The sequence below is a fragment of the Saccoglossus kowalevskii genome, chromosome 1 (assembly GCF_978046115.1).
Source record: "Saccoglossus kowalevskii chromosome 1, keSacKowa6.1, whole genome shotgun sequence".
Classification (NCBI taxonomy): domain Eukaryota; kingdom Metazoa; phylum Hemichordata; class Enteropneusta; family Harrimaniidae; genus Saccoglossus; species Saccoglossus kowalevskii.
In genome coordinates, this window is record NC_140641.1 from 43,572,594 (window position 1) to 43,599,810 (window position 27,217).

General features: G+C 36.2%; 1 protein-coding gene across 1 annotated transcript in view; it reads left to right on the forward strand.

Moving 5' to 3' along the window:
- LOC100376368 (uncharacterized) overlaps nt 1-26,488 on the forward strand; it is a 79,763-nt gene extending 53,275 nt beyond the window's left edge. The window contains exons 8-17 of the mRNA XM_085498033.1: nt 5,518-5,832; nt 6,037-6,366; nt 7,667-7,996; nt 8,093-8,410; nt 10,845-11,132; nt 11,390-11,683; nt 11,871-11,978; nt 12,121-12,615; nt 13,210-13,473; nt 24,890-26,488. Coding sequence (XP_085354159.1) covers nt 5,518-5,832; nt 6,037-6,366; nt 7,667-7,996; nt 8,093-8,410; nt 10,845-11,132; nt 11,390-11,683; nt 11,871-11,978; nt 12,121-12,615; nt 13,210-13,473; nt 24,890-25,848 — 3,701 coding nt within the window. The 3' untranslated portion in view covers nt 25,849-26,488. The remainder of the gene's footprint in view (nt 1-5,517; nt 5,833-6,036; nt 6,367-7,666; nt 7,997-8,092; nt 8,411-10,844; nt 11,133-11,389; nt 11,684-11,870; nt 11,979-12,120; nt 12,616-13,209; nt 13,474-24,889) is intronic.
- Nucleotides 26,489-27,217: the final 729 nt, after the last annotated feature.

The following is a 27,217-nucleotide window of genomic DNA, read 5'->3' on the forward strand; positions in this document are numbered from 1 at the left end:
ATGAGGGTCATAGTCCCAGTAGCAGACTGGATGTTGATTGGGTACATAGTTAGGTACCAAGGTGGCTGTTCAATGAGGGTCATAGTCCCAGTAGCAGACTGGATGTTGATTGGCTACATAGTTAGGCACCAATGTTGCTGTTCAATGAGGGTCATAGTCCCAGTAGCAGATTGGACGTTGATTGACTACATTGTTAGGTACCAATGTGAGTGATCAATGAGGGTCATAGTCCCAGTAGCAGACTGGATGTTGATTGGCTACATAGTTAGGTACCAGGGTGAGTGATCAATAAGGGTCTAGTCCCAGTAGCAGACTGGATGTTGATTGGCTACATAGTTAGGCACCAAGGTGGGTGATCAATGAGGGTCATAGTCCCAGTAGCAGACTGGATGTTGATTGGCTACATAGTTAGGCACCAAGGTGGGTGATCAATGAGGGTCATAGTCCCAGTAGCAGACTGGATGTTGATTGGCTACCTAGTTAGGCACCAAGGTGGGTGATCAATGAGGGTCATAATCCCAGTAGCAGACTGGATGTTGATTGGCTACATAGTTAGGCAGCAAGGTGGGTGATCAATGAGGGTCTAGTCCCAGTAGCAGACTGGATGTTGATTGGCTACATAGGTAGGTACCAAGATGAGTGATCAATGAGGTTCATAGTCCCAGTAGCAGACTGGATGTTGATTGGGTACATAGTTAGGTAGCATGGTGGGTGATCAATGAGGGTCATAGTCCCAGTAGCAGACTGGATGTTGATTGGCTACATAGTTAGGTACCAGCTTGAGTGATCAATGAGGGTCATAGTCCCAGTAGCAGACTGGATGTTGATTGGGTACATAGTTAGGTACCAAGGTGGCTGTTCAATGAGGGTCATAGTCCCAGTAGCAGACTGGATGTTGATTGGCTACATAGTTAGGCACCAATGTTGCTGTTCAATGAGGGTCATAGTCCCAGTAGCAGACTGGATGTTGATTGGCTACATAGTTAGGCACCAAGGTGGCTGTTCAATGAGAGTCATAGTCCCAGTAGCAGACTGGATGTTGATTGGCTACATAGTTAGGCACCAAGGTGGCTGTTCAATGAGGGTCATAGTCCCAGTAGTAGATTGGACGTTGATTGGCTACATAGTTAGGCACCAAGGTGGCTGTTCAATGAGGGTCATAGTCCCAGTAGCAGACTGGATGTTGATTGGCTACATAGTTAGGCACCAAGGTGGGTGATCAATGAGGGTCATAATCCCAGTAGCAGACTGGATGTTGATTGGCTACATAGTTAGGTATCAAGGTGGCTGTTCACTGAGGGTCATAGTCCCAGTAGCAGACTGGATGTTGATTGGGTACATAGTTAGGTAGCAGGGTGGGTGATCAATGAGGGTCATAGTCCCAGTAGCACACTGGATGTTGATTGGCTACATAGTTAGGCACCAAGGTGGGTGATCAATGAGGATCATAGTCCCAGTTGCAGACTGGATGTTGATTGGCTACATAGTTAGGCACCAAGGTGGGTGATCAATGAGGGTCATAGTCCCAGTAGCAGACAGGATGTTGATTGGCTACATAGTTAGGTACCAAGGTGGCTGTTCCCTGAGGGTCATAGTCCCAGTAGCAGACTGGATGTTGATTGGGTACATAGTTAGGTACCAAGGTGGGTGATCAATGAGGGTCATAGTCCCAGTAGCAGATTGGACGTTGATTGACTTCATTGTTAGGTACCAAGGTGAGTGATCAATGAGGGTCATAGTCCCAGTAGCAGACTGGATGTTGATTGGGTACATAGTTAGGTAGCATGGTGGGTGATCAATGAGGGTCATAGTCCCAGTAGCAGAGTGGATGTTCATTGACTACATAGTTAGGTACCAGGGTTAGTGATCAATGAGGGTCTAGTCCCAGTAGCAGACTGGATGTTGATTGGCTTCATAGTTAGGCACCAAGGTGGGTGATCAATGAGGGTCATAGTCCCAGTAGCAGACTGAATGTTGATTGGCTACATAGTTAGGTACCAGGGTGAGTGATCAATGAGGGTCATAGTCCCAGTAGCAGACTGAATGTTGATTGGGTACATAGTTAGGTACCAAGGTGGGTGATCAATGAGGGTCATAGTCCCAGTAGCAGATTGGACGTTGATTGACTACATTGTTAGGTACCAATGTGAGTGATCAATGAGGGTCATAGTCCCAGTAGCAGACTGGATGTTGATTGGCTACATAGTTAGGTACCAGGGTGAGTGATCAATGAGGGTCTAGTCCCAGTAGCAGACTGGATGTTGATTGGCTACATAGTTAGGTATCAAGGTGGGTGATCAATGAGGGTCATAGTCCCAGGAGCAGACTGGATGTTGATTGGCTACATAGTTAGGTACCAGGGTGAGTGATCAATGAGGGTCATAGTCCCAGTAGCAGACTGGATGTTGATTGGCTACATAGTTAGGTATCAAGGTGGCTGTTCACTGAGGGTCATAGTCCCAGTAGCAGACTGGATGTTGATTGGCTACATAGTTAGGCACCAAGGTGGGTGATCAATGAGGGTCATAGTCCCAGTAGCAGACTGGATGTTGATTGGCTACATAGTTAGGCACCAAGGTGGGTGATCAATGAGGGTCATAGTCCCAGTAGCAGACTGGATGTTGATTGGCTACATAGTTAGGCACCAAGGTGGGTGATCAATGAGGGTCATAGTCCCAGTAGCAGACTGGATGTTGATTGGCTACATAGTTAGGCACCAAGGTGGGTGATCAATGAGGGTCTAGTCCCAGTAGCAGACTGAATGTTGATTGGCTACATATTTAGGTACCAAGGTGGCTGTTCCCTGAGGGTCATAGTCCCAGTAGCAGACTGGATGTTGATTGGGTACATAGTTAGGTACCAAGGTGGGTGATCAATGAGGGTCATAGTCACAGTAGCAGATTGGACGTTTATTGACTACATTGTTAGGTACCAATGTGAGTGATCAATGAGGGTCATAGTCCCAGTAGCAGACTGGATGTTGATTGGGTACATAGTTAGGTAGCATGGTGGGTGATCAATGAGGGTCATAGTCCCAGTAGCAGAGTGGATGTTCATTGACTACATAGTTAGGTACCAGGGTTAGTGATCAATGAGGGTCTAGTCCCAGTAGCAGACTGGATGTTGATTGGCTTCATAGTTAGGCACCAAGGTGGGTGATCAATGAGGGTCATAGTCCCAGTAGCAGACTGAATGTTGATTGGCTACATAGTTAGGTACCAGGGTGAGTGATCAATGAGGGTCATAGTCCCAGTAGCAGACTGAATGTTGATTGGGTACATAGTTAGGTACCAAGGTGGGTGATCAATGAGGGTCATAGTCCCAGTAGCAGATTGGACGTTGATTGACTACATTGTTAGGTACCAATGTGAGTGATCAATGAGGGTCATAGTCCCAGTAGCAGACTGGATGTTGATTGGCTACATAGTTAGGTACCAGGGTGAGTGATCAATGAGGGTCTAGTCCCAGTAGCAGACTGGATGTTGATTGGCTACATAGTTAGGTATCAAGGTGGGTGATCAATGAGGGTCATAGTCCCAGGAGCAGACTGGATGTTGATTGGCTACATAGTTAGGTACCAGGGTGAGTGATCAATGAGGGTCATAGTCCCAGTAGCAGACTGGATGTTGATTGGCTACATAGTTAGGTATCAAGGTGGCTGTTCACTGAGGGTCATAGTCCCAGTAGCAGACTGGATGTTGATTGGCTACATAGTTAGGCACCAAGGTGGGTGATCAATGAGGGTCATAGTCCCAGTAGCAGACTGGATGTTGATTGGCTACATAGTTAGGCACCAAGGTGGGTGATCAATGAGGGTCATAGTCCCAGTAGCAGACTGGATGTTGATTGGCTACATAGTTAGGCACCAAGGTGGGTGATCAATGAGGGTCATAGTCCCAGTAGCAGACTGGATGTTGATTGGCTACATAGTTAGGCACCAAGGTGGGTGATCAATGAGGGTCTAGTCCCAGTAGCAGACTGAATGTTGATTGGCTACATATTTAGGTACCAAGGTGGCTGTTCCCTGAGGGTCATAGTCCCAGTAGCAGACTGGATGTTGATTGGGTACATAGTTAGGTACCAAGGTGGGTGATCAATGAGGGTCATAGTCACAGTAGCAGATTGGACGTTTATTGACTACATTGTTAGGTACCAATGTGAGTGATCAATGAGGGTCATAGTCCCAGTAGCAGACTGGATGTTGATTGGCTACATAGTTAGGTACCAGGGTGAGTGATCAATGAGGGTCATAGTCCCAGTAGCAGACTGGATGTTGATTGGCTACATAGTTAGGTATCAAGGTGGCTGTTCACTGAGGGTCATAGTCCCAGTAGCAGACTGGATGTTGATTGGCTACATAGTTAGGCACCAAGGTGGGTGATCAATGAGGGTCATAGTCCCAGTAGCAGACTGGATGTTGATTGGCTACATAGTTAGGCACCAAGGTGGGTGATCAATGAGGGTCATAGTCCCAATAGCAGACTGGATGTTGATTGGCTACATAGTTAGGCACCAAGGTGGGTGATCAATGAGGGTCATAGTCCCAGTAGCAGACTGGATGTTGATTGGCTACATAGTTAGGCACCAAGGTGGGTGATCAATGAGGGTCTAGTCCCAGTAGCAGACTGGATGTTGATTGGCTACATAGTTAAGTACCGAGGTGGGTGATCAATGAGGGTCATAGTCCCAGGAGCAGACTGGATGTTGATTGGCTACATAGTTAGGTACCAGGGTGAGTGATCAATGAGGGTCATAGTCCCAGTAGCAGACTGGATGTTGATTGGCTACATAGTTAGGTATCAAGGTGGCTGTTCACTGAGGGTCATAGTCCCAGTAGCAGACTGGATGTTGATTGGCTACATAGTTAGGCACCAAGGTGGGTGATCAATGAGGGTCATAGTCCCAGTAGCAGACTGGATGTTGATTGGCTACATAGTTAGGCACCAAGGTGGGTGATCAATGAGGGTCATAGTCCCAGTAGCAGACTGGATGTTGATTGGCTACATAGTTAGGCACCAAGGTGGGTGATCAATGAGGGTCATAGTCCCAGTAGCAGACTGGATGTTGATTGGCTACATAGTTAGGCACCAAGGTGGGTGATCAATGAGGGTCATAGTCCCAGTAGCAGACTGGATGTTGATTGGCTACATAGTTAGGCACCAAGGTGGGTGATCAATGAGGGTCTAGTCCCAGTAGCAGACTGGATGTTGATTGGCTACATAGTTAAGTACCAAGGTGGGTGATCAATGAAGGTCATAGTCCCAGTAGCAGACTGGATGTTGATTGGCTACATAGTTAGGTACCAAGATGAGTGATCAATGAGGGTCATAGTCCCAGTAGCAGATTGGACGTTGATTGACTACATAGTTAGGTACCAGGGTGGGTTATCAATGAGGGTCTAGTACCAGTAGCAGACTGGATGTTGATTGGCTACATAGGTAGGCACCAAGTTGGATGATCAGGGAGTTTTGGTCCTGTGCACGACATCTAATACATATATTGTAACATTCAAAACAGCAAACCAAGCATTCGTGGATGTGCCATCAACCTTGACAATAAATGAAGGCGAGGACGTTGACTGGAGAGTGTCTGTGAGTGACAAACATGGCACACTGTCTTGGTATAGAGATGACACAAAGCTGACGCACGATGACTCATTACTGGTATCAGATACACGTATTAGTGTGACAAGTATAACTATAAACACTGATTATACACTTCACATCAATGGAGCTGTCTTGTCAGATGCTGGTACCTATATAGTAAGGGTAACTGGTGGCGATCTCAATGATATACCTATAGAAACAAACCCAGTAACTCTTAACGTACATGGTAAGTTAGAAATGTGTATGGAGTATTTATAAAAAGACAAACACTCGGTAATGTTGCTCTTCAATGTATAAAGCGATTATGTTGACAGTGGTTATATGTAGTTATCTATGAATCTTTAATTAGTGTGACTTCTATCAATTTACAAAGTTTATATGACGGAAATATGTGGGGAATTTATATTTCAAAATGAATTTACATTTTCAGATCTCGCAATGCAAAGTTTCGTTGTGGTGCCCAGCACCACAGAGACAGTTGAGGGACTTGCTATCGTACTAAAATGCCAGGTCGATCATAAAGAGGGTACACTTATCTGGTCAAAAGATGGTGTTGACATCACCAGTGACGTCACCATCACCAGCAGTGCGTACAGTTCCCGATATTCCATAACGGGTGACCAATCCCAGGGAGAGTATTTTCTAACAATATCTGAAACTGAGAATGGGGATAATGGCATTTACAGCGTACGAGTAACTGCCCCAATTAACGAGAATAGTCTTGAAATAAAATCACAGGATGCTACACTAATTATACATGGTAAGTATATACTTGAGTTTAGTTACTTCCAACCTCTTGGTGGTAACAAAGGACTCCCGTGTCGCACATAGAACAGTTGGCCACCCTGCCCGTAGTACTGACACGTATTCGATAAACTGATATTCCATATTTTGCGAAATGGGGTTCACAATCTGACCCGCATTGTAGTATATAATGACAATCCTCATCGATAATATATTGCCAACTGTGTTGTATATCGACAATTTTCAGTGATAATATATCGCCAACTGTGTTGTATACTAATAATCCCCATCGATAATATATTGCCAACTGTGTCGTGTACTGACAATTTTCAGTGATAATATATCGCCAACTGTGTTGTAAACCGACAATTTTCAATGATAATATATCGCCAACTGTGTTGTATACCGACAATTTCCAGTGATAATATATCGCCAACTGTGTTGTAAACCGACAATTTTCAATGATAATATATCGCCAACTGTGTTGTATACCGACAATTTCCAGTGATAATATATCGCCAATTGTGTTGTATACCGACAATTTTCAATGATAATATATCGCCAACTGTGTTGTATACCGACAATGTTCAGTGATAATATATCGCCAACTGTGTTGTATACCGACAATTTTCAGTGATAATATATCGCCAACTGTGTTGTATACCGACAATTTTCAGTGATAATATATCGCCAACTGTGTTGTATACCGACAATTTTCAGTGATAATATATCGCCAACTGTGTTGTATACTGAAAATTTCCAGTGATAATATATCGCCAACTGTGTTGTATACTGGAAATTTCCAGTGATAATATATCGCCAACTGTGTTGTATACCGACAATTTTCAGTGATAATATATCGCCAACTGTGTTGTATACCGTCAATTTTCAGTGATAATATATCGCCAACTGTGTTGTATACTGAAAATTTCCAGTGATAATATATCGCCAACTGTGTTGTATACTGACAATTTCCAGTGATAATATATCGCCAACTGTGTTGTATACTGACAATTTTCAGTGATAATATATCGCCAACTGTGTTGTATACCGTCAATTTTCAGTGATAATATATCGCCAACTGTGTTGTATACTGAAAATTTCCAGTGATAATATATCGCCAACTGTGTTGTATACTGAAAATTTCCAGTGATAATATATCGCCAACTGTGTTGTATACTGACAATTTCCAGTGATAATATATCGCCAACTGTGTTGTATAGATTCTTAACCAAAATGATCAATATTAATTGTCTGTTATACATACATTAGATCCGTCAGATATGAAGTATGACGTAGTTGTTTTCTTTCAACAGATCATCAGAGGTTCATTACAACACCAGATAACATAACAATAGTAGAAGGACAGCCATTGGTTCTACAAGTCTCTGTGAGCAACAAACATGGCATTGTGACATGGGTCAGAAACCATGTTGATATAAGTAGTGATTACTCCATGACTGTAAACGATGCTCGTATGTCCATACAGGGGACAACACAAGACGTCAACTTTGATCTTCACATCAACAATGTAATTATGTCAGATGCAGGCTCCTATACAGTACGTGTGTCTGCTGGCGCTTTGGAAGATACCAACCTTTTTGACTACGAGATCACGACCGTGCCGATCTACATCACTGTTCAAGGTAACATAACATAAGATAACATAAGATAGCATAGCATAGCATGACATGTTCACACACAGACAAACACCTTTTTGAAATATCATTTCTTTCGAGCAGATATCGAAACACAAAGTTTTACCAAAGAGCCCGAATCGGCAGATGTTGCAGAAAGCGGAACACTGGTATTTTATTGTGAAGTAGACCACAAAGAAGGAACGCTTATTTGGTCAAAGGATGGGATCGATATTTCTTCGGACACTGTTATAACTGGTGTTGACAGCCGATACAGCATAGTTGGTGACCACAGTAACGGAGAATATCACCTTCAGATCACAGATATCAAGTATGCCGATATTGGGCAATACACTGTACGGGTGTCGGCGGGGGATAACAGCCAAGAAATTACGTCATCCACTGTGTCATTGACAGTAAGAGGTAAGGTCACCATTACGTTATCCAATATGTCAATGGTAGTTAGATTACGTCATCCAATTTGTCATTTGTAGTGAGATATAAGGCCACCTTTACGCCACCCAATGTGTCATTGGTAGTGAGAGGTAAGGTCACATTACATCATCAAATGTGTCATTGGTAGTGAGAGGTAAGGTCGCATTACGTTATCAAATGTGTTATTGGTAGTGAGAGGTAAGGTCGCATTAAGTCATCAAATGTGTAATTGACAGTGAGAGGTAAAGTCACATTAATTCATCAAATGTGTTATTGGTAGTGAGAGGTAAGGTCGCATTAAATGATCAAATGTGTCATTGATAGTGAGAGGTAAGGTCGCATTAATTCATCAAATGTGTCATTGACAGTGAGAGGTAAGGTCGCATTAAGTCATCAAATGTGCCAATGGTAGTGAGAGGTAAGGGCGCATTAAGTCATTAAATGTGTCATTGGTGGTGAGAGGTAAGGTCGCATTGCATCATCAAATATGTCATTGGTGATGAGAGGTAAAGTCACATTAATTCATCAAATGTGTCTTTGACAGTGAGAGGTAAAGTCGCATTACGTCATCAAATGTGTTATTGGTAGTGAGAGGTAAGGTCGCATTAAGTCATCAAATGTGTCATTTGTAGTGAGAGGTAATGTCGCATTGAGTCATCAAATGTGTCATTGGTAGTGATAGGTAAAGTCGCATTAAGTCATCAAATGTGTCATTGGTATCGAGAGGTGAGGTCGCATTAAGTCATCAAATGTGTCATTGGTAGTGTGAGGTAAGGTTACATTACGTTATCAAATGTGTCATTGGTAGTGAGAGGTAAAGTCGCATTAAGTCATCAAATGTGTCATTGGTAGTCATACGCAAGGTCGCATTAAGTCATCAAATGTGTCATTGGTAGTGAGAGGTGAGGTCGCATTACGTCATCAAATGTGCCATTTGTAGTGAGAGGTAATGTCGCATTAAGTCATCAAATGTGTCATTGACAGTGAGGGGTAAGGTCGCATTACGACATTAAATGTGTCATTGGTAGTGAGAGGTAATGTCGCATTAAGTCATCAAATGTGTCATTGACAGTGAGGGGTAAGGACGCATTAAGTCATCAAATGTGCCAATGGTAGTGAGAGGTAATGGCGCATTAAGTCATTAAATGTGTCATTGGTAGTGAGAGGTAAGGTCGCATTGCATCATCAAATATGTCATTGGTGATGAGAGGTAAAGTCGCATTAATTCATCAAATGTGTCTTTGACAGTGAGAGGTAAGGTCTCATTACGTCATCAAATGTGTCATTTATAGTGAAAGGTAATGTCGCATTAAGTCATCAAATGTGTCATTGACAGTGAGGGATAAGGTCGCATTACGTCATCAAATGTGTCATTGGTAGTGAGAGGTAAGGTCGCATTAAGTCATCAAATGTGTCATTGGCAGTGTAAGGTAAGGTCGCATTACGTCATCAAATTTGTCATTGGTAGTGATAGGTAAAGTCGCATTAAACCATCAAATGTGTCATTGGTATCGAGAGGTGAGGTCGCATTAAGTCATCAAATGTGTCATTGGTAGTGTGAGGTAAGGTTACATTACGTTATCAAATGTGTCATTGGTAGTGAGAGGTAAAGTCGCATTAAGTCATCAAATGTGTCATTGGTAGTCATACGCAAGGTCGCATTAAGTCATCAAATGTGTCATTGGTAGTGAGAGGTGAGGCCGCATTACGTCTTCCAATGTGTCATTTGTAGTGAGAGGTAATGTCGCATTAAGTCATCAAATGTGTCATTGACAGTGAGGGGTAAGGTCGCATTACGTCATCAAATGTGTCATTGGTAGTGAGAGGTGAGGTCGCATTACGTCATCCAATGTCTCATTGGTTGTGAGAGGTAAGGTCGCATTAAGTCATCAAATGTGTCATTGGTAGTCATATGCAAGGTCGCATTAAGTCATCAAATGTGTCATTGGTAGTCATATGCAAGGTCGCATTAAGTCATCAAATGTGTAATTGGTAGTAAGAGGTGAGGTCGCATTACGTCATCCAATGTCTCATTGGTTGTGAGAGGTGAGGTCGCATTACGTCATCCAATGTCTCATTGGTTGTGAGAGGTGAGGTCGCATTACGTCATCCAATGTCTCATTGGTTGTGAGAGGTGAGGTCGCATTACGTCATCCAATGTCTCATTGGTTGTGAGAGGTAAGGTCACCGACACACTAGTTCTTTTAGAGATTAATTGATATCGTTTGTATAGTTTCTTTTTTTCTTTAAAAACACTTCTCAGCACTATAAAAAATTCCATCTTGGTATGTTTGTGCGTCTTGTCTAATCAACTATTATATGCACAACGTGCTGTGTCACGCATGGAAAGAACTATAACACAAACTTTTTACAATAATACAGACTCTCGCCAATTGTAATGTATTCCTATATTGTTTTACAGCCCCCACAGCGCCCCAAGAACCCAAGTGTTCAGTGAGTAGAATCAACAATAACCAAACATTGCAACTGAAATGTGAATCGAGCGGTGGTGATCCACCAGCCATCCTATACTGGTCAGGGGCAGATAATATTGTACATGGCGTACATAATCAATCGTCATCTGTCAATGTTATGATGGCAGAGATTGTAATAACACATAGCCTAGAGGGCGCTGTATTAACGTGTATGTCTAATCACGTGACATTCACTGAATCGAAAACATGCAGCGTTGGACCAATACAAACAGGACGTAAGTATCTAATACATTATTACCCTGGGTATAGTGTATTATGTATGTTCAAATTACGCACTCGAGACGTTTTACGTTCTTGTACAATGACCTCAGTATCGCTAAGCGCCAGAGTTACCAATCAATCAATGTACACACATCGGACGAATCCAAAAACACCACATGCTGCAACTAACAAAATAATTACAGATGAATTACACCAATATACAAGGCAATACTTGTGTTTATTTACGGTGTGTTTAATTCATTGTTTGTAGTGAGTTTACCGCCCAGCATGCCGCTATGCTCAATTTCCAATGACAACCTTATATTGAGTGACACAGCTTTATTGAGCTGTGAATCAATGGGCGGTAACCCCCCTGCTACCTTGACATGGAGTAAAGATAACGTTGTATATAATGGAGAATGGCTCAGCACTGAAACCGAAGTCCGAATTGGTCTAGAAATCAACCTAACCAGAGATATGGATGGAGCAATCTTTACTTGTGCAGCTGATCATAGTGCTTTCAACGAAACGAAGACGTGTACAGTGGGACCTCTAAACATAGTGGGTAGGTGAACATTCTGAACACATTCATACGAACTGAATTCAAATAATCAAAGAAATAACCAGTTACCTGATGTTTTTATTTCATAATTATTCAGTCGCCTGCTGCTGTGCCAGGTAATGTTGTCACCCCTGTCGTGTCGTGTTCCTACACAAAAGAACCCATGGATTATTTTTTTTTCATTTCATAGAAATTCCATGGTGGTTATCTGTATGGTTCTGGCTTTTACTGGCTCTATTATTACTAGCTTTAATTATAATACTTATACTGTGTTGCTGTTGTTGCTGTCGTGGAATGTGTGAGTATATCAAAACATACTATGACAGAGAGATTTAATTCTATCAAATATACTGAAACACACGTATCATTTAGTAATAGCCATTTGTTGACACTCAGATTCATATTAGATTAAGTTTAGCTTATGTTGAATTCTATTGCAGTACCCTGTGGATTCTGTAATTATTCCGATAGATGTTTAGCATGTTGTCCATGTTTACGATACTGCGTGGCACCAATGAAGAAGAGTGAGAAAAGTGAAGCTTCGACAATGATAGAAGCAGACGATGCTGTGTTGATTGGATTCTCGCGAGGTAAGCAGACCTCTGACCTGTCAACTCAAACACCTGGGTACTTAGCAGAAGATGGCAGATACATCAAGCAAGTGTCACAGCTGGAGCAGTTTTTAAAGGTTACCCAGGAGAAGGAAACTACCAACAATAGCACTCACAGAGATTATAAGAAAACCAAGAAAACTACCAGTAAAAAAGACGAATCTTCTTTAAGTAGTTCAGACAGCGATGTCAAAGAAAAGAAAAAAAAATCAGGAAAACATGTGATGAGGGGAAAGGGTAAAACAAAAGGAACACGAAAAACTACTGTAAAAGTTATACAAACCCAAACTACTGACATTGTTGATGGAGACATACAGACAAAAGGTAAAGTACCGATCTGTGTAGTCGTGTGTTGTTCATTGGTGACCCATAACTATATTACGTCACGACGTTACACTAAAACAAACAAATTGTAGGCCATGTTACAACAATAACAACAACAACAGGATAATGTTAATGTAAGATAATTTTACAATAGTGTAATTTCGAGAGCGACAAATTCTTCTGTTGTCTTACTATATGCAGTGCTAACAGTGACTTCACGAATGTCTTACAATTCTGAAATCCCAAAAATGTCTCGTACTGCAAATTAAAAGGTTTACAGTATTTATAACATGATACCTCAAATCATTTGCATATTGTTCTGTATTACAATACTGTCATGCATTTAAATATTATCCTATATTTCAAATATTGCCTGTACCCGGTATTTCAATATGCCTTCAGGCTGTATTTCAATACTGTTCCGTATTTCAGTATTTTCCCATATTTCCATGCATTTCAATATTGCCCTGTATTTTCAATTTTGCCCTGTATTTTAATAATGTCCCGTATTTCAATATTTCCCTGCATTTCAATATTGTCCCGTTTTTCAATATTTCCCTGCATTTCAATATTGTCTCGTTTTTCAAAATTCAGATGATATCAAAATAGACGACACTCACGATGAAAGAAGACACTCCGTCACAATTATCAACAGCGACCAGAACACCCGCACACAACTTGTTCCAGGAGAAATGGGCGAACAACACGATTATTGCACTTCTTGTTCACCATCGGAATCTGATGATGGTATTTTGGGTACTCAGTACATGCCCAGGCCAAGCAGCTACAAAAAGCATATCATAACTAGCAATGTAGTCCGGACATCTACAGAGAAATCTGAAGGAACTGATCAGATAGGTATCCGTTTGATTATATATTCTATTATATGTGAATACAAAAAAAAACGTATTGTGTGATGTGTTTGGTGTTATATGACTGTTGTTGTAGTAAACTGAACGGCAACATACTTCAAAGATCTCATTTATTTGTTTGCTTGTTGATTAATTTGATATTGTATGTTGAGAATTGGATTATTATTTGTCATGAACTAAATAAATAATTGTCTTGGTATACCTTACGTAGATCAAACAACTAATACACATGTGCAGTGATTGTTATTGTATACTATTCATAGATCAAACAACTAATACACATGTGTAGTGATTGTTATTGTATACTATTCGTAGATCAAACAAATAATACACATGTGTAGTGATTGTTATTGTATACTATTCATAGATCAAACAACTAATACACATGTGTAGTGATTGTTATTGTATACTACTCGTAGATCAAACAACTAATACACATGTGCAGTGATTGTTATTGTATACTATTCGTAGATCAAACAACTAATACACATGTGTAATGATTGTTATTGTATACTATTCGTAGATCAAACAACTAATACACATGTGCAGTGATTGTTATTGTATACTATTCGTAGATCAAACAACTAATACACATGTGTAGTGATTGTTATTGTATACTATTTGTAGATCAAACAACTAATACACATGTGTAGTGATTGTTATTGTATACTATTTGTAGATCAAACAACTAATACACATGTGTAGTGATTGTTATTGTATACTATACGTAGATCAAACAACTAATACACATGTGCAGTGATTGTTATTGTATACTATTTGTAGATCAAACAACTAATACACATGTGCAGTTATTGTTATTGTATACTATTTGTAGACCAAACAACTAATACACATGTGCAGTTATTGTTATTGTATACTATACGTAGATCAAACAACTAATACACATGTGTAGTGATTGTTATTGTATACTATTCGTAGATCAAACAACTAATACACATGTGTAGTGATTGTTATTGTATACTATTCGTAGATCAAACAACTAATACACATGTGTAGTGATTGTTATTGTATACTATTCGTAGATCAAACAACTAATACACATGTGTAGTGATTGTTATTGTATACTATACATAGATCAAACAACTAATACACATGTGTAGTGATTGTTATTGTATACTATTTGTAGATCAAACAACTAATACACATGTGTAGTGATTGTTATTGTGTACTATTCATAGATCAAACAACTAATACACATGTGTAGTGATTGTTATTGTATACTATACGTAGATCAAACAACTAATACACATGTGCAGTGATTGTTATTGTATACTATATGTAGATCAAACAACTAATACACATGTGTAGTGATTGTTATTGTATACTATTCGTAGATCAAACAACTAATACACATGTGTAGTGATTGTTATTGTATACTATACGTAGATCAAACAACTAATACACATGTGTAGTGATTGTTATTGTATACTATTTGTAGATCAAACAACTAATACACATGTGTAGTGATTGTTATTGTATACTATTCGTAGATCAAACAACTAATACACATGTGCAGTGATTGTTATTGTATACTATTCGTAGATCAAACAACTAATGCACATGTGTAGTGATTGTTATTGTATACTATATGTAGATCAAACAACTAATACACATGTGTAGTGATTGTTATTGTATACTATTTGTAGATCAAACAACTAATACACATGTGTAGTGATTGTTATTGTACACTATACGTAGATCAAACAACTAATACACATGTGTATTGATTGTTATTGTATACTATATGTAGATCAAACAACTAATACACATGTGTAGTGATTGTTATTGTATACTATTTGCAGATCAAACAACTAATACACATGTGTAGTGATTGTTATTGTATACTATACGTAGATCAAACAACTAATACACATGTGTAGTGATTGTTATTGTGTACTATTTGTAGATCAAACAACTAATACACATGTGCAGTGATTGTTATTGTATACTATTTGTAGATCAAACAACTAGTACACATGTGTAGTGATTGTTATTGTATACTATACGTAGATCAAACAACTAATACACATGTGTAGTGATTGTTATTGTATACTATTTGTAGATCAAACAACTAATACACATGTGTAATGATTGTTATTGTATACTATTTGTAGATCAAACAACTAATACACATGTGCAGTGATTGTTATTGTATACTATTTGTAGATCAAACAACTAATACACATGTGTAGTGATTGTTATTGTATACTATACGTAGATCAAACAACTAATACACATGTGTAGTGATTGTTATTGTATACTATTTGTAGATCAAACAACTAATACACATGTGTAGTGATTGTTATTGTATACTATTTGTAGATCAAACAACTAATACACATGTGCAGTGATTGTTATTGTATACTATTTGTAGATCAAACAACTAATACACATGTGCAGTGATTGTTATTGTATACTATTCGTAGATCAAACAACTAATACACATGTGTAGTGATTGTTATTGTATACTATACGTAGACCAAACAACTAATACACATGTGTAGTGATTGTTATTGTATACTATTCGTAGATCAAACAACTAATACACATGTGCAGTGATTGTTATTGTATACTATTCGTAGATCAAACAACTAATACACATGTGTAGTGATTGTTATTGTATACTATTCGTAGATCAAACAACTAATACACATGTGCAGTGATTGTTATTGTATACTATTCGTAGATCAAACTAATACACATGTGCAGCGATTGTTATTGTATACTATTTGTAGATCAAACAACTAATACACATGTGCAGTGATTGTTATTGTATACTATTTGTAGATCAAACAACTAATACACATGTGCAGTGATTGTTATTGTATACTATACGTAGACCAAACAACTAATACACATGTGTAGTGATTGTTATTGTATACTATTTGTAGACCAAACAACTAATACACATGTGCAGTGATTGTTATTGTATACTATTTGTAGACCAAACAACTAATACACATGTGCAGTGATTGTTATTGTATACTATTCGTAGATCAAACAACTAATACACATGTGTAGTGATTGTTATTGTATACTATTTGTAGACCAAACAACTAATACACATGTGCAGTGATTGTTATTGTATACTATTTGTAGATCAAACAACTAATACACATGTGTAGTGATTGTTATTGTATACTATACGTAGATCAAACAACTAATACACATGTGTAGTGATTTTTATTGTATACTATTCGTAGATCAAACAACTAATACACATGTGTAGTGATTGTTATTGTATACTATTTGTAGACCAAACAACTAATACACATGTGCAGTGATTGTTAATGTATACTATTTGTAGACCAAACAACTAATACACATGTGCAGTGATTGTTATTGTATACTATTCGTAGATCAAACAACTAATACACATGTGTAGTGATTGTTATTGTATACTATTTGTAGATCAAACAACTAATACACATGTGCAGTGATTGTTATTGTATACTATACGTAGACCAAACAACTAATACACATGTGTAGTGATTGTTATTGTATACTATTTGTAGACCAAACAACTAATACACATGTGCAGTGATTGTTATTGTATACTATTTGTAGATCAAACAACTAATACACATGTGTAGTGATTGTTATTGTATACTATACGTAGATCAAACAACTAATACACATGTGTAGTGATTGTTATTGTATACTATTCGTAGATCAAACAACTAATACACATGTGCAGTGATTGTTATTGTATACTATTTGTACATCAAACAACTAATACACATGTGCAGTGTGCAGTGATTGTTATTGTATACTATTCGTAGATCAAACAACTAATACACATGTGTAGTGATTGTTATTGTATACTATTCGTAGATCAAACAACTAATACACATGTGTAGTGATTGTTATTGTATACTATTCGTAGATCAAACAACTAATACACATGTGCAGTGTGCAGTGATTGTTATTGTATACTATTCGTAGATCAAACAACTAATACACATGTGTAGTGATTGTTATTGTATACTATTCGTAGATCAAACAACTAATACACATGTGCAGTGATTGTTATTGCATACTATTTGTAGACCAAACAACTAATACACATGTGCAGTTATTGTTATTGTATACTATTTGTAGATCAAACAACTAATACACATGTGCAGTGATTGTTATTGTATACTATTCGTAGATCAAACAACTAATACACATGTGTAGTGATTGTTATTGTATACTATTCGTAGATCAAACAACTAATACACATGTGCAGTTATTGTTATTGTATACTATTTGTAGATCAAACAACTAATACACATGTGTAGTGATTGTTATTGTATACTATTTGTAGACCAAACAACTAAGACACATGTGCAGTTATTGTTATTGTATACTATTTGTAGATCAAACAACTAATACACATGTGCAGTGATTGTTATTGTATACTATTTGTACATCAAACAACTAATACACATGTGTAGTGATTGTTATTGTATACTATTCATAGATCAAACAACTAATACACATGTGTAGTGATTGTTATTGTATACTATTCATAGATCAAACAACTAATGCACATGTGTAGTGATTGTTATTGTATCCTATTCGTAGATCAAACAACTAATACACATGTGCAGTGATTGTTATTGTATACTATTCGTAGATCAAACAACTAATACACATGTGCAGTGATTGTTATTGTATCCTATTCGTAGATCAAACAACTAATACACATGTGTAGTGATTGTTATTGTATACTATTCATAGATCAAACAACTAATACACATGTGTAGTGATTGTTATTGTATACTATTTGTAGATCAAACAACTAATACACATGTGTAGTGATTGTTATTGTATACTATTCGTAGATCAAACAACTAATACACATGTGCAGTGATTGTTATTGTATACTATTCGTAGATTAAACAACTAATGCACATGTGTAGTGATTGTTATTGTATACTATATGTAGATCAAACAACTAATACACATGTGTAGTGATTGTTATTGTATACTATTTGTAGATCAAACAACTAATACACATGTGTAGTGATTGTTATTGTTCACTATACGTAGATCAAACAACTAATACACATGTGTAGTGATTGTTATTGTATACTATATGTAGATCAAACAACTAATACACATGTGTAGTGATTGTTATTGTATACTATTTGTAGATCAAACAACTAATACACATGTGTAGTGATTGTTATTGTATACTATACGTAGATCAAACAACTAATACACATGTGTAGTGATTGTTATTGTGTACTATTTGTAGATCAAACAACTAATACACATGTGCAGTGATTGTTATTGTATACTATTTGTAGATCAAACAACTAGTACACATGTGTAGTGATTGTTATTGTATACTATACGTAGATCAAACAACTAATACACATGTGTAGTGATTGTTATTGTATACTATTTGTAGATCAAACAACTAATACACATGTGTAATGATTGTTATTGTATACTATTTGTAGATCAAACAACTAATACACATGTGCAGTGATTGTTATTGTATACTATTTGTAGATCAAACAACTAATACACATGTGTAGTGATTGTTATTGTATACTATACGTAGATCAAACAACTAATACACATGTGTAGTGATTGTTATTGTATACTATTTGTAGATCAAACAACTAATACACATGTGTAGTGATTGTTATTGTATACTATTTGTAGATCAAACAACTAATACACATGTGCAGTGATTGTTATTGTATACTATTTGTAGATCAAACAACTAATACACATGTGCTGTGATTGTTATTGTATACTATTCGTAGATCAAACAACTAATACACATGTGTAGTGATTGTTATTGTATACTATACGTAGACCAAACAACTAATACACATGTGTAGTGATTGTTATTGTATACTATTCGTAGATCAAACAACTAATACACATGTGCAGTGATTGTTATTGTATACTATTCGTAGATCAAACAACTAATACACATGTGTAGTGATTGTTATTGTATACTATTCGTAGATCAAACAACTAATACACATGTGCAGTGATTGTTATTGTATACTATTCGTAGATCAAACTAATACACATGTGCAGCGATTGTTATTGTATACTATTTGTAGATCAAACAACTAATACACATGTGCAGTGATTGTTATTGTATACTATTTGTAGATCAAACAACTAATACACATGTGCAGTGATTGTTATTGTATACTATACGTAGACCAAACAACTAATACACATGTGTAGTGATTGTTATTGTATACTATTTGTAGACCAAACAACTAATACACATGTGCAGTGATTGTTATTGTATACTATTTGTAGACCAAACAACTAATACACATGTGCAGTGATTGTTATTGTATACTATTCGTAGATCAAACAACTAATACACATGTGTAGTGATTGTTATTGTATACTATTTGTAGACCAAACAACTAATACACATGTGCAGTGATTGTTATTGTATACTATTTGTAGATCAAACAACTAATACACATGTGTAGTGATTGTTATTGTATACTATACGTAGATCAAACTAATACACATGTGTAGTGATTGTTATTGTATACTATTCGTAGATCAAACAACTAATACACATGTGTAGTGATTGTTATTGTATACTATTTGTAGACCAAACAACTAATACACATGTGCAGTGATTGTTAATGTATACTATTTGTAGACCAAACAACTAATACACATGTGCAGTGATTGTTATTGTATACTATTCGTAGATCAAACAACTAATACACATGTGTAGTGATTGTTATTGTATACTATTTGTAGATCAAACAACTAATACACATGTGCAGTGATTGTTATTGTATACTATTTGTAGATCAAACAACTAATACACATGTGCAGTGATTGTTATTGTATACTATACGTAGACCAAACAACTAATACACATGTGTAGTGATTGTTATTGTATACTATTTGTAGACCAAACAACTAATACACATGTGCAGTGATTGTTATTGTATACTATTTGTAGATCAAACAACTAATACACATGTGTAGTGATTGTTATTGTATACTATTCGTAGATCAAACAACTAATACACATGTGTAGTGATTGTTATTGTATACTATTCGTAGATCAAACAACTAATACACATGTGCAGTGTGCAGTGATTGTTATTGTATACTATTCGTAGATCAAACAACTAATACACATGTGTAGTGATTGTTATTGTATACTATTTGTAGATCAAACAACTAATACACATGTGTAGTGATTGTTATTGTATACTATTCGTAGATCAAACAACTAAGACACATGTGCAGTTATTGTTATTGTATACTATTCGTAGATCAAACAACTAATACACATGTGTAGTGATTGTTATTGTATACTATTCGTAGATCAAACAACTAATACACATGTGCAGTGATTGTTATTGCATACTATTTGTAGACCAAACAACTAATACACATGTGCAGTTATTGTTATTGTATACTATTCGTAGATCAAACAACTAATACACATGTGCAGTGATTGTTATTGCATACTATTTGTAGACCAAACAACTAATACACATGTGCAGTTATTGTTATTGTATACTATTTGTAGATCAAACAACTAATACACATGTGCAGTGATTGTTATTGTATACTATTCGTAGATCAAACAACTAATACACATGTGTAGTGATTGTTATTGTATACTATTCGTAGATCAAACAACTAATACACATGTGCAGTTATTGTTATTGTATACTATTTGTAGATCAAACAACTAATACACATGTGTAGTGATTGTTATTGTATACTATTTGTAGACCAAACAACTAAGACACATGTGCAGTTATTGTTATTGTATACTATTTGTAGATCAAACAACTAATACACATGTGCAGTGATTGTTATTGTATACTATTTGTACATCAAACAACTAATACACATGTGTAGTGATTGTTATTGTATACTATTCATAGATCAAACAACTAATACACATGTGTAGTGATTGTTATTGTATACTATTCGTAGATCAAACAACTAATACACATGTGTAGTGATTGTTATTGTATACTATTCGTAGATCAAACAACTAATACACATGTGCAGTGATTGTTATTGCATACTATTTGTAGACCAAACAACTAATACACATGTGCAGTTATTGTTATTGTATACTATTTGTAGATCAAACAACTAATACACATGTGCAGTGATTGTTATTGTATACTATTCGTAGATCAAACCATTAATACACATGTGTAGTGATTGTTATTGTATACTATTCGTAGATCAAACAATACACATGTGCAGTTATTGTTATTGTATACTATTTGTAGATCAAACAACTAATACACATGTGTAGTGATTGTTATTGTATACTATTTGTAGACCAAACAACTAAGACACATGTGCAGTTATTGTTATTGTATACTATTTGTACATCAAACAACTAATACACATGTGTAGTGATTGTTATTGTATACTATTCATAGATCAAACAACTAATACACATGTGTAGTGATTGTTATTGTATACTATTCATAGATCAAACAACTAATACACATGTGCAGTGATTGTTATTGTATCCTATTCGTAGATCAAACAACTAATACACATGTGTAGTGATTGTTATTGTATACTATTCATAGATCAAACAACTAATACACATGTGCAGTGATTGTTATTGTATCCTATTCGTAGATCAAACAACTAATACACATGTGCAGTGATTGTTATTGTATACTATTTGTAGATCAAACAACTAATACACATGTGTAGTGATTGTTATTGTATACTATTCGTAGATCAAACAACTAATACACATGTGCAGTGATTGTTATTGTATCCTATTCGTAGATCAAACAACTAATACACATGTGTAGTGATTGTTATTGTATACTATTTGTAGATCAAACAACTAATACACATGTGTAGTGATTGTTATTGTATACTATTCGTAGATCAAACAACTAATACACATGTGCAGTGATTGTTATTGTATCCTATTCGTAGATCAAACAACTAATACACATGTGCAGTGATTGTTATTGTATACTATTTGTAGATCAAACAACTAATACACATGTGTAGTGATTGTTATTGTATACTATTTGTAGATCAAACAACTAATACACATGTGTAGTGATTGTTATTGTATACTATTCGTAGATCAAACAACTAATACACATGTGCAGTGATTGTTATTGTATCCTATTCGTAGATCAAACAACTAATACACATGTGCAGTGATTGTTATTGTATACTATTCATAGATCAAACAACTAATACACATGTGTAGTGATTGTTATTGTATACTATTCGTAGATCAAACAACTAATACACATGTGCAGTGATTGTTATTGTATCCTATTCGTAGATCAAACAACTAATACACATGTGTAGTGATTGTTATTGTATACTATATGTAGATCAAACAACTAATACACATGTGTAGTGATTGTTATTGTATACTATTTGTAGATCAAACAACTAATACACATGTGTAGTGATTGTTATTGTATACTATACGTAGATCAAACAACTAATACACATGTGTAGTGGTTGTTATTGTGTACTATTTGTAGATCAAACAACTAATACACATGTGCAGTGATTGTTATTGTATACTATTTGTAGATCAAACAACTAATACACATGTGTAGTGATTGTTATTGTATACTATTTGTAGATCAAACAACTAATACACATGTGCAGTGATTGTTATTGTATACTATACGTAGATCAAACAACTAATACACATGTGTAGTGATTGTTATTGTATACTATACGTAGATCAAACAACTAATACACATGTGTAGTGATTGTTATTGTGTACTATTCATAGATCAAACAACTAATACACATGTGTAGTGATTGTTATTGTATACTATTCGTAGATCAAACAACTAATACACATGTGCAGTGATTGTTATTGTATACTATTCGTAGATCAAACAACTAATACACATGTGTAGTGATTGTTATTGTATACTATTCATAGATCAAACAACTAATACACATGTGTAGTGATTGTTATTGTATACTATTCGTAGATCAAACAACTAATACACATGTGTAGTGATTGTTATTGTATACTATTCATAGATCAAACAACTAATACACATGTGTAGTGATTGTTATTGTATACTATTCGTAGATCAAACAACTAATACACATGTGTAGTGATTGTTATTGTATACTATACGTAGATCAAACAACTAATACACATGTGTAGTGATTGTTATTGTATACTATTTGTAGATCAAACAACTAATACACATGTGCAGTGATTGTTATTGTATGCTATTTGTAGATCAAACAACTAATACACATGTGCAGTGATTGTTATTGTATACTATTTGTAGATTAAACAACTAATACACATGTGTAGTGATTGTTATTGTATACTATTTGTAGATCAAACAACTAATACACATGTGCAGTGATTGTTATTGTATACTATTTGTAGATCAAACAACTAATACACATGTGTAGTGATTGTTATTGTATACTATACGTAGATCAAACAACTAATACACATGTGTAGTGATTGTTATTGTATACTATTTGTAGATCAAACAACTAATACACATGTGTAGTGATTGTTATTGTATACTATTTGTAGATCAAACAACTAATACACATGTGCAGTGATTGTTATTGTATACTATTTGTAGATCAAACAACTAATACACATGTGCAGTTATTGTTATTGTATAATATACGTAGATCAAACAACTAATACACATGTGCAGTGATTGTTATTGTATACTATTTGTAGATCAAACAACTAATACACATGTGTAGTGATTGTTATTGTATACTATTTGTAGATCAAACAACTAATACACATGTGCAGTGATTGTTATTGTATACTATTCGTAGATCAAACAACTAATACACATGTGCAGTGATTGTTATTGTATACTATTCGTAGATCAAACAACTAATACACATGTGCAGTGATTGTTATTGTATACTATTCATAGATCAAACAACTAATACACATGTGCAGTGATTGTTATTGTATACTATACGTAGATCAAACAACTAATACACACGTGCAGTGATTGTTATTGTATACTATACGTAGATCAAACAACTAATACACACGTGCAGTGATTGTTATTGTATACTATACGTAGATCAAACAACTAATACACACGTGCAGTGATTGTTATTGTATACTATACGTAGATCAAACAACTAATACACATGTGCAGTGATTGTTATTGTATGTACTACCAAAAGAATAAACTCACGTGTGAGAGAGAATCACCGAATACTGCTGTGTATTACAAAATGTTTTTAGTAATCATAATCCAATATATTCATCGACACATAGTACCAGAAAGTAGTATTACAAATTACAGTTAATGATTTAATTTAGACCTTCTATCGAGCTGTAAACATATTCATTCTATTTTGTATCTCATACCACGAATATGTTTTATTTCTAGATGGTATAAAGAAGGATGAACACATATCAAGTGAACAGAACAAAACGTGGAACTCAAAACGAAACTCAATAAAAGGCAATTATTTTCAAGAAACGCAGAATGGAGCAGAAGTCGTTCTTCCTCCTAATTCAAAGGACGGAGTTGAGAGACCTCTATCAAATGGAGGATTGCGCACACACATTTCGGGAATTACCCAGGATTCAAATGGAGGATTGCGCACACACATTTCGGGAATTACCCAGGATTCAAATGGAGGATTGCGCACACACATTTCGGGAATTACTCAGGATGACTTAAACAAACTAGTCAAGTTGAGAAATACTAAAACAACCAATGCGTTACTGAGTTCACGTGATTCCAAATCTCTTCAAAGTTCTATTGATGATAAAGTCATTAAATCATCATCCCACCCATCAAGCAATCACGACTCACTGCTACACAGGGATTCACAAAAAGAAAGCGCATTGCAAACGTTGCTTGGTTCCAGTACAAATCAAAGAACACTAGATGCTGACAAACTAACAGACTCTCTTGACATTGCAAGACGCCATTCAATGTGGGATTCACCGAAATACACGCAAACCAGTAATGGCAGTATTACAACAGAGGGCATGCGCAGTGGGATGCGTACTAGTAGTAGCTATACGGCAGGGGATGCAAGAAGTGACGATTTTATAGATACGAATAGATCAACGATGACGTCATTCGCGCTATCTCTGAAACGTCGACCTTATCGAATAACGCCGGATCCGGTACGTCTGGGAATGACTTTACCCGAAGCCAGGGCCAAGGCTTTTGATCAATATGCGTTTTCTGATCCTGAAGGAGAAGTGGAAACACTGAGGAATCTGCGGTCTATGCGTTCACCACGCGTAGACTACAGCATATTCAGCACATGGAACAATTTAGCACAAGTCGTCAATAAAGAGGAAGCCAAAGAAAACGACACTGAACTCTAAAACATTTGTTTACCATATTGTACATAAATCTATATTTTATGTAGTATTTTATAACTAATCTATTATATAACTGATCTTGCAGTTCGCAGTCACAACGTTGTTTTGCCATAGGGTTATTGCCGTTTCTGACGTAAAATAGGTCATGTAGTATATAATTGATTGAATTGGATATTTACATTATTGATTTATAGCGATTCACTCGCATATTTGTTTTAATTTTTTTCTCACTAATTTTAAATCACAATTAGGTCGACAAGATCAGTTTATATCTTCCATGTAATGCACAATGCGAGATTAAATTATCTTACGTAATGTGATATGTGAGGTTACAGGGGGTGCTGCTAGACAACTGGACTTATCCATCTAGTGATGTACAACTCAGATTGGCTTACGCGTTACGTATTGTCCGGCGTACTGTGACGACGGATATTTGGTCATCTCTGTCTCATGAATGTGTAACTCTGATTGGTTTGCGCGTTATGAAAATATGCGCTGTCAGTTAACAGGGATCTTGAGAAATTTGAGCCTGTGAATGACATCTCGGCCATGAAATTGAGTAGTAATTGTTTCTGTAATAAACTATGCAACAATCTTGTGATTTGTTTACATTTACAGTTTTCAATAAAAGTAGTATATTTGATATTTTGTGTTTTCATACAATCTATATTTTGTTTGAATTATTGTCATTTAACGAAAAGACCGAAATGTGAAAGCAGAGACATGAAGATAAGTAAGGGTAAGTCACACAAAAGGGGATGAGATTAATAAAGTAGGACAGGAAGGTTGAGATGAAGTTAATAAGGTAGGACAGGAAGGTTGAGATGAAGTTAATATGGTAGGACAGAAAGGTTGAGATGAGGTTAGTATGGTAGGAAGGACAGAAAGGTTGAGATGAGGTTAGTATGGTAGGACAGAAAGGTTGTGATGAGGTTAATATGGTAGGACAGAAAGGTTGAGATGAGGTTAATATTGTATGACAGAAAAGTTGAGATGAGGTTAATAAGGTGGGACAGAAAGGTTGAGATGAGGTTAATATGGTGGGACAGAAAGGTTGAGATGAGGTTAATATGGTAGAACAGAAAGGTTGAGATGAGGTTAATATTGTATGACATAAAAGTTGAGATGAGATTAATATGGTGGGACAGAAAGGTTGAGATGAGGTTAATGTGGTAGGACAGAAAGGTTGTGATGAGGTTAATATGGTAGGACAGAAAGGTTGAGATGAGGTTAATATTGTATGACAGAAAAGTTGAGATGAGGTTAATAAGGTGGGACAGAAAGGTTGAGATGAGGTTAATGTTGTAGGACAGAAAGGTTGAGATGAGGTTAATATTGTATGACATAAAAGTTGAGATGAGGTTAATATGGT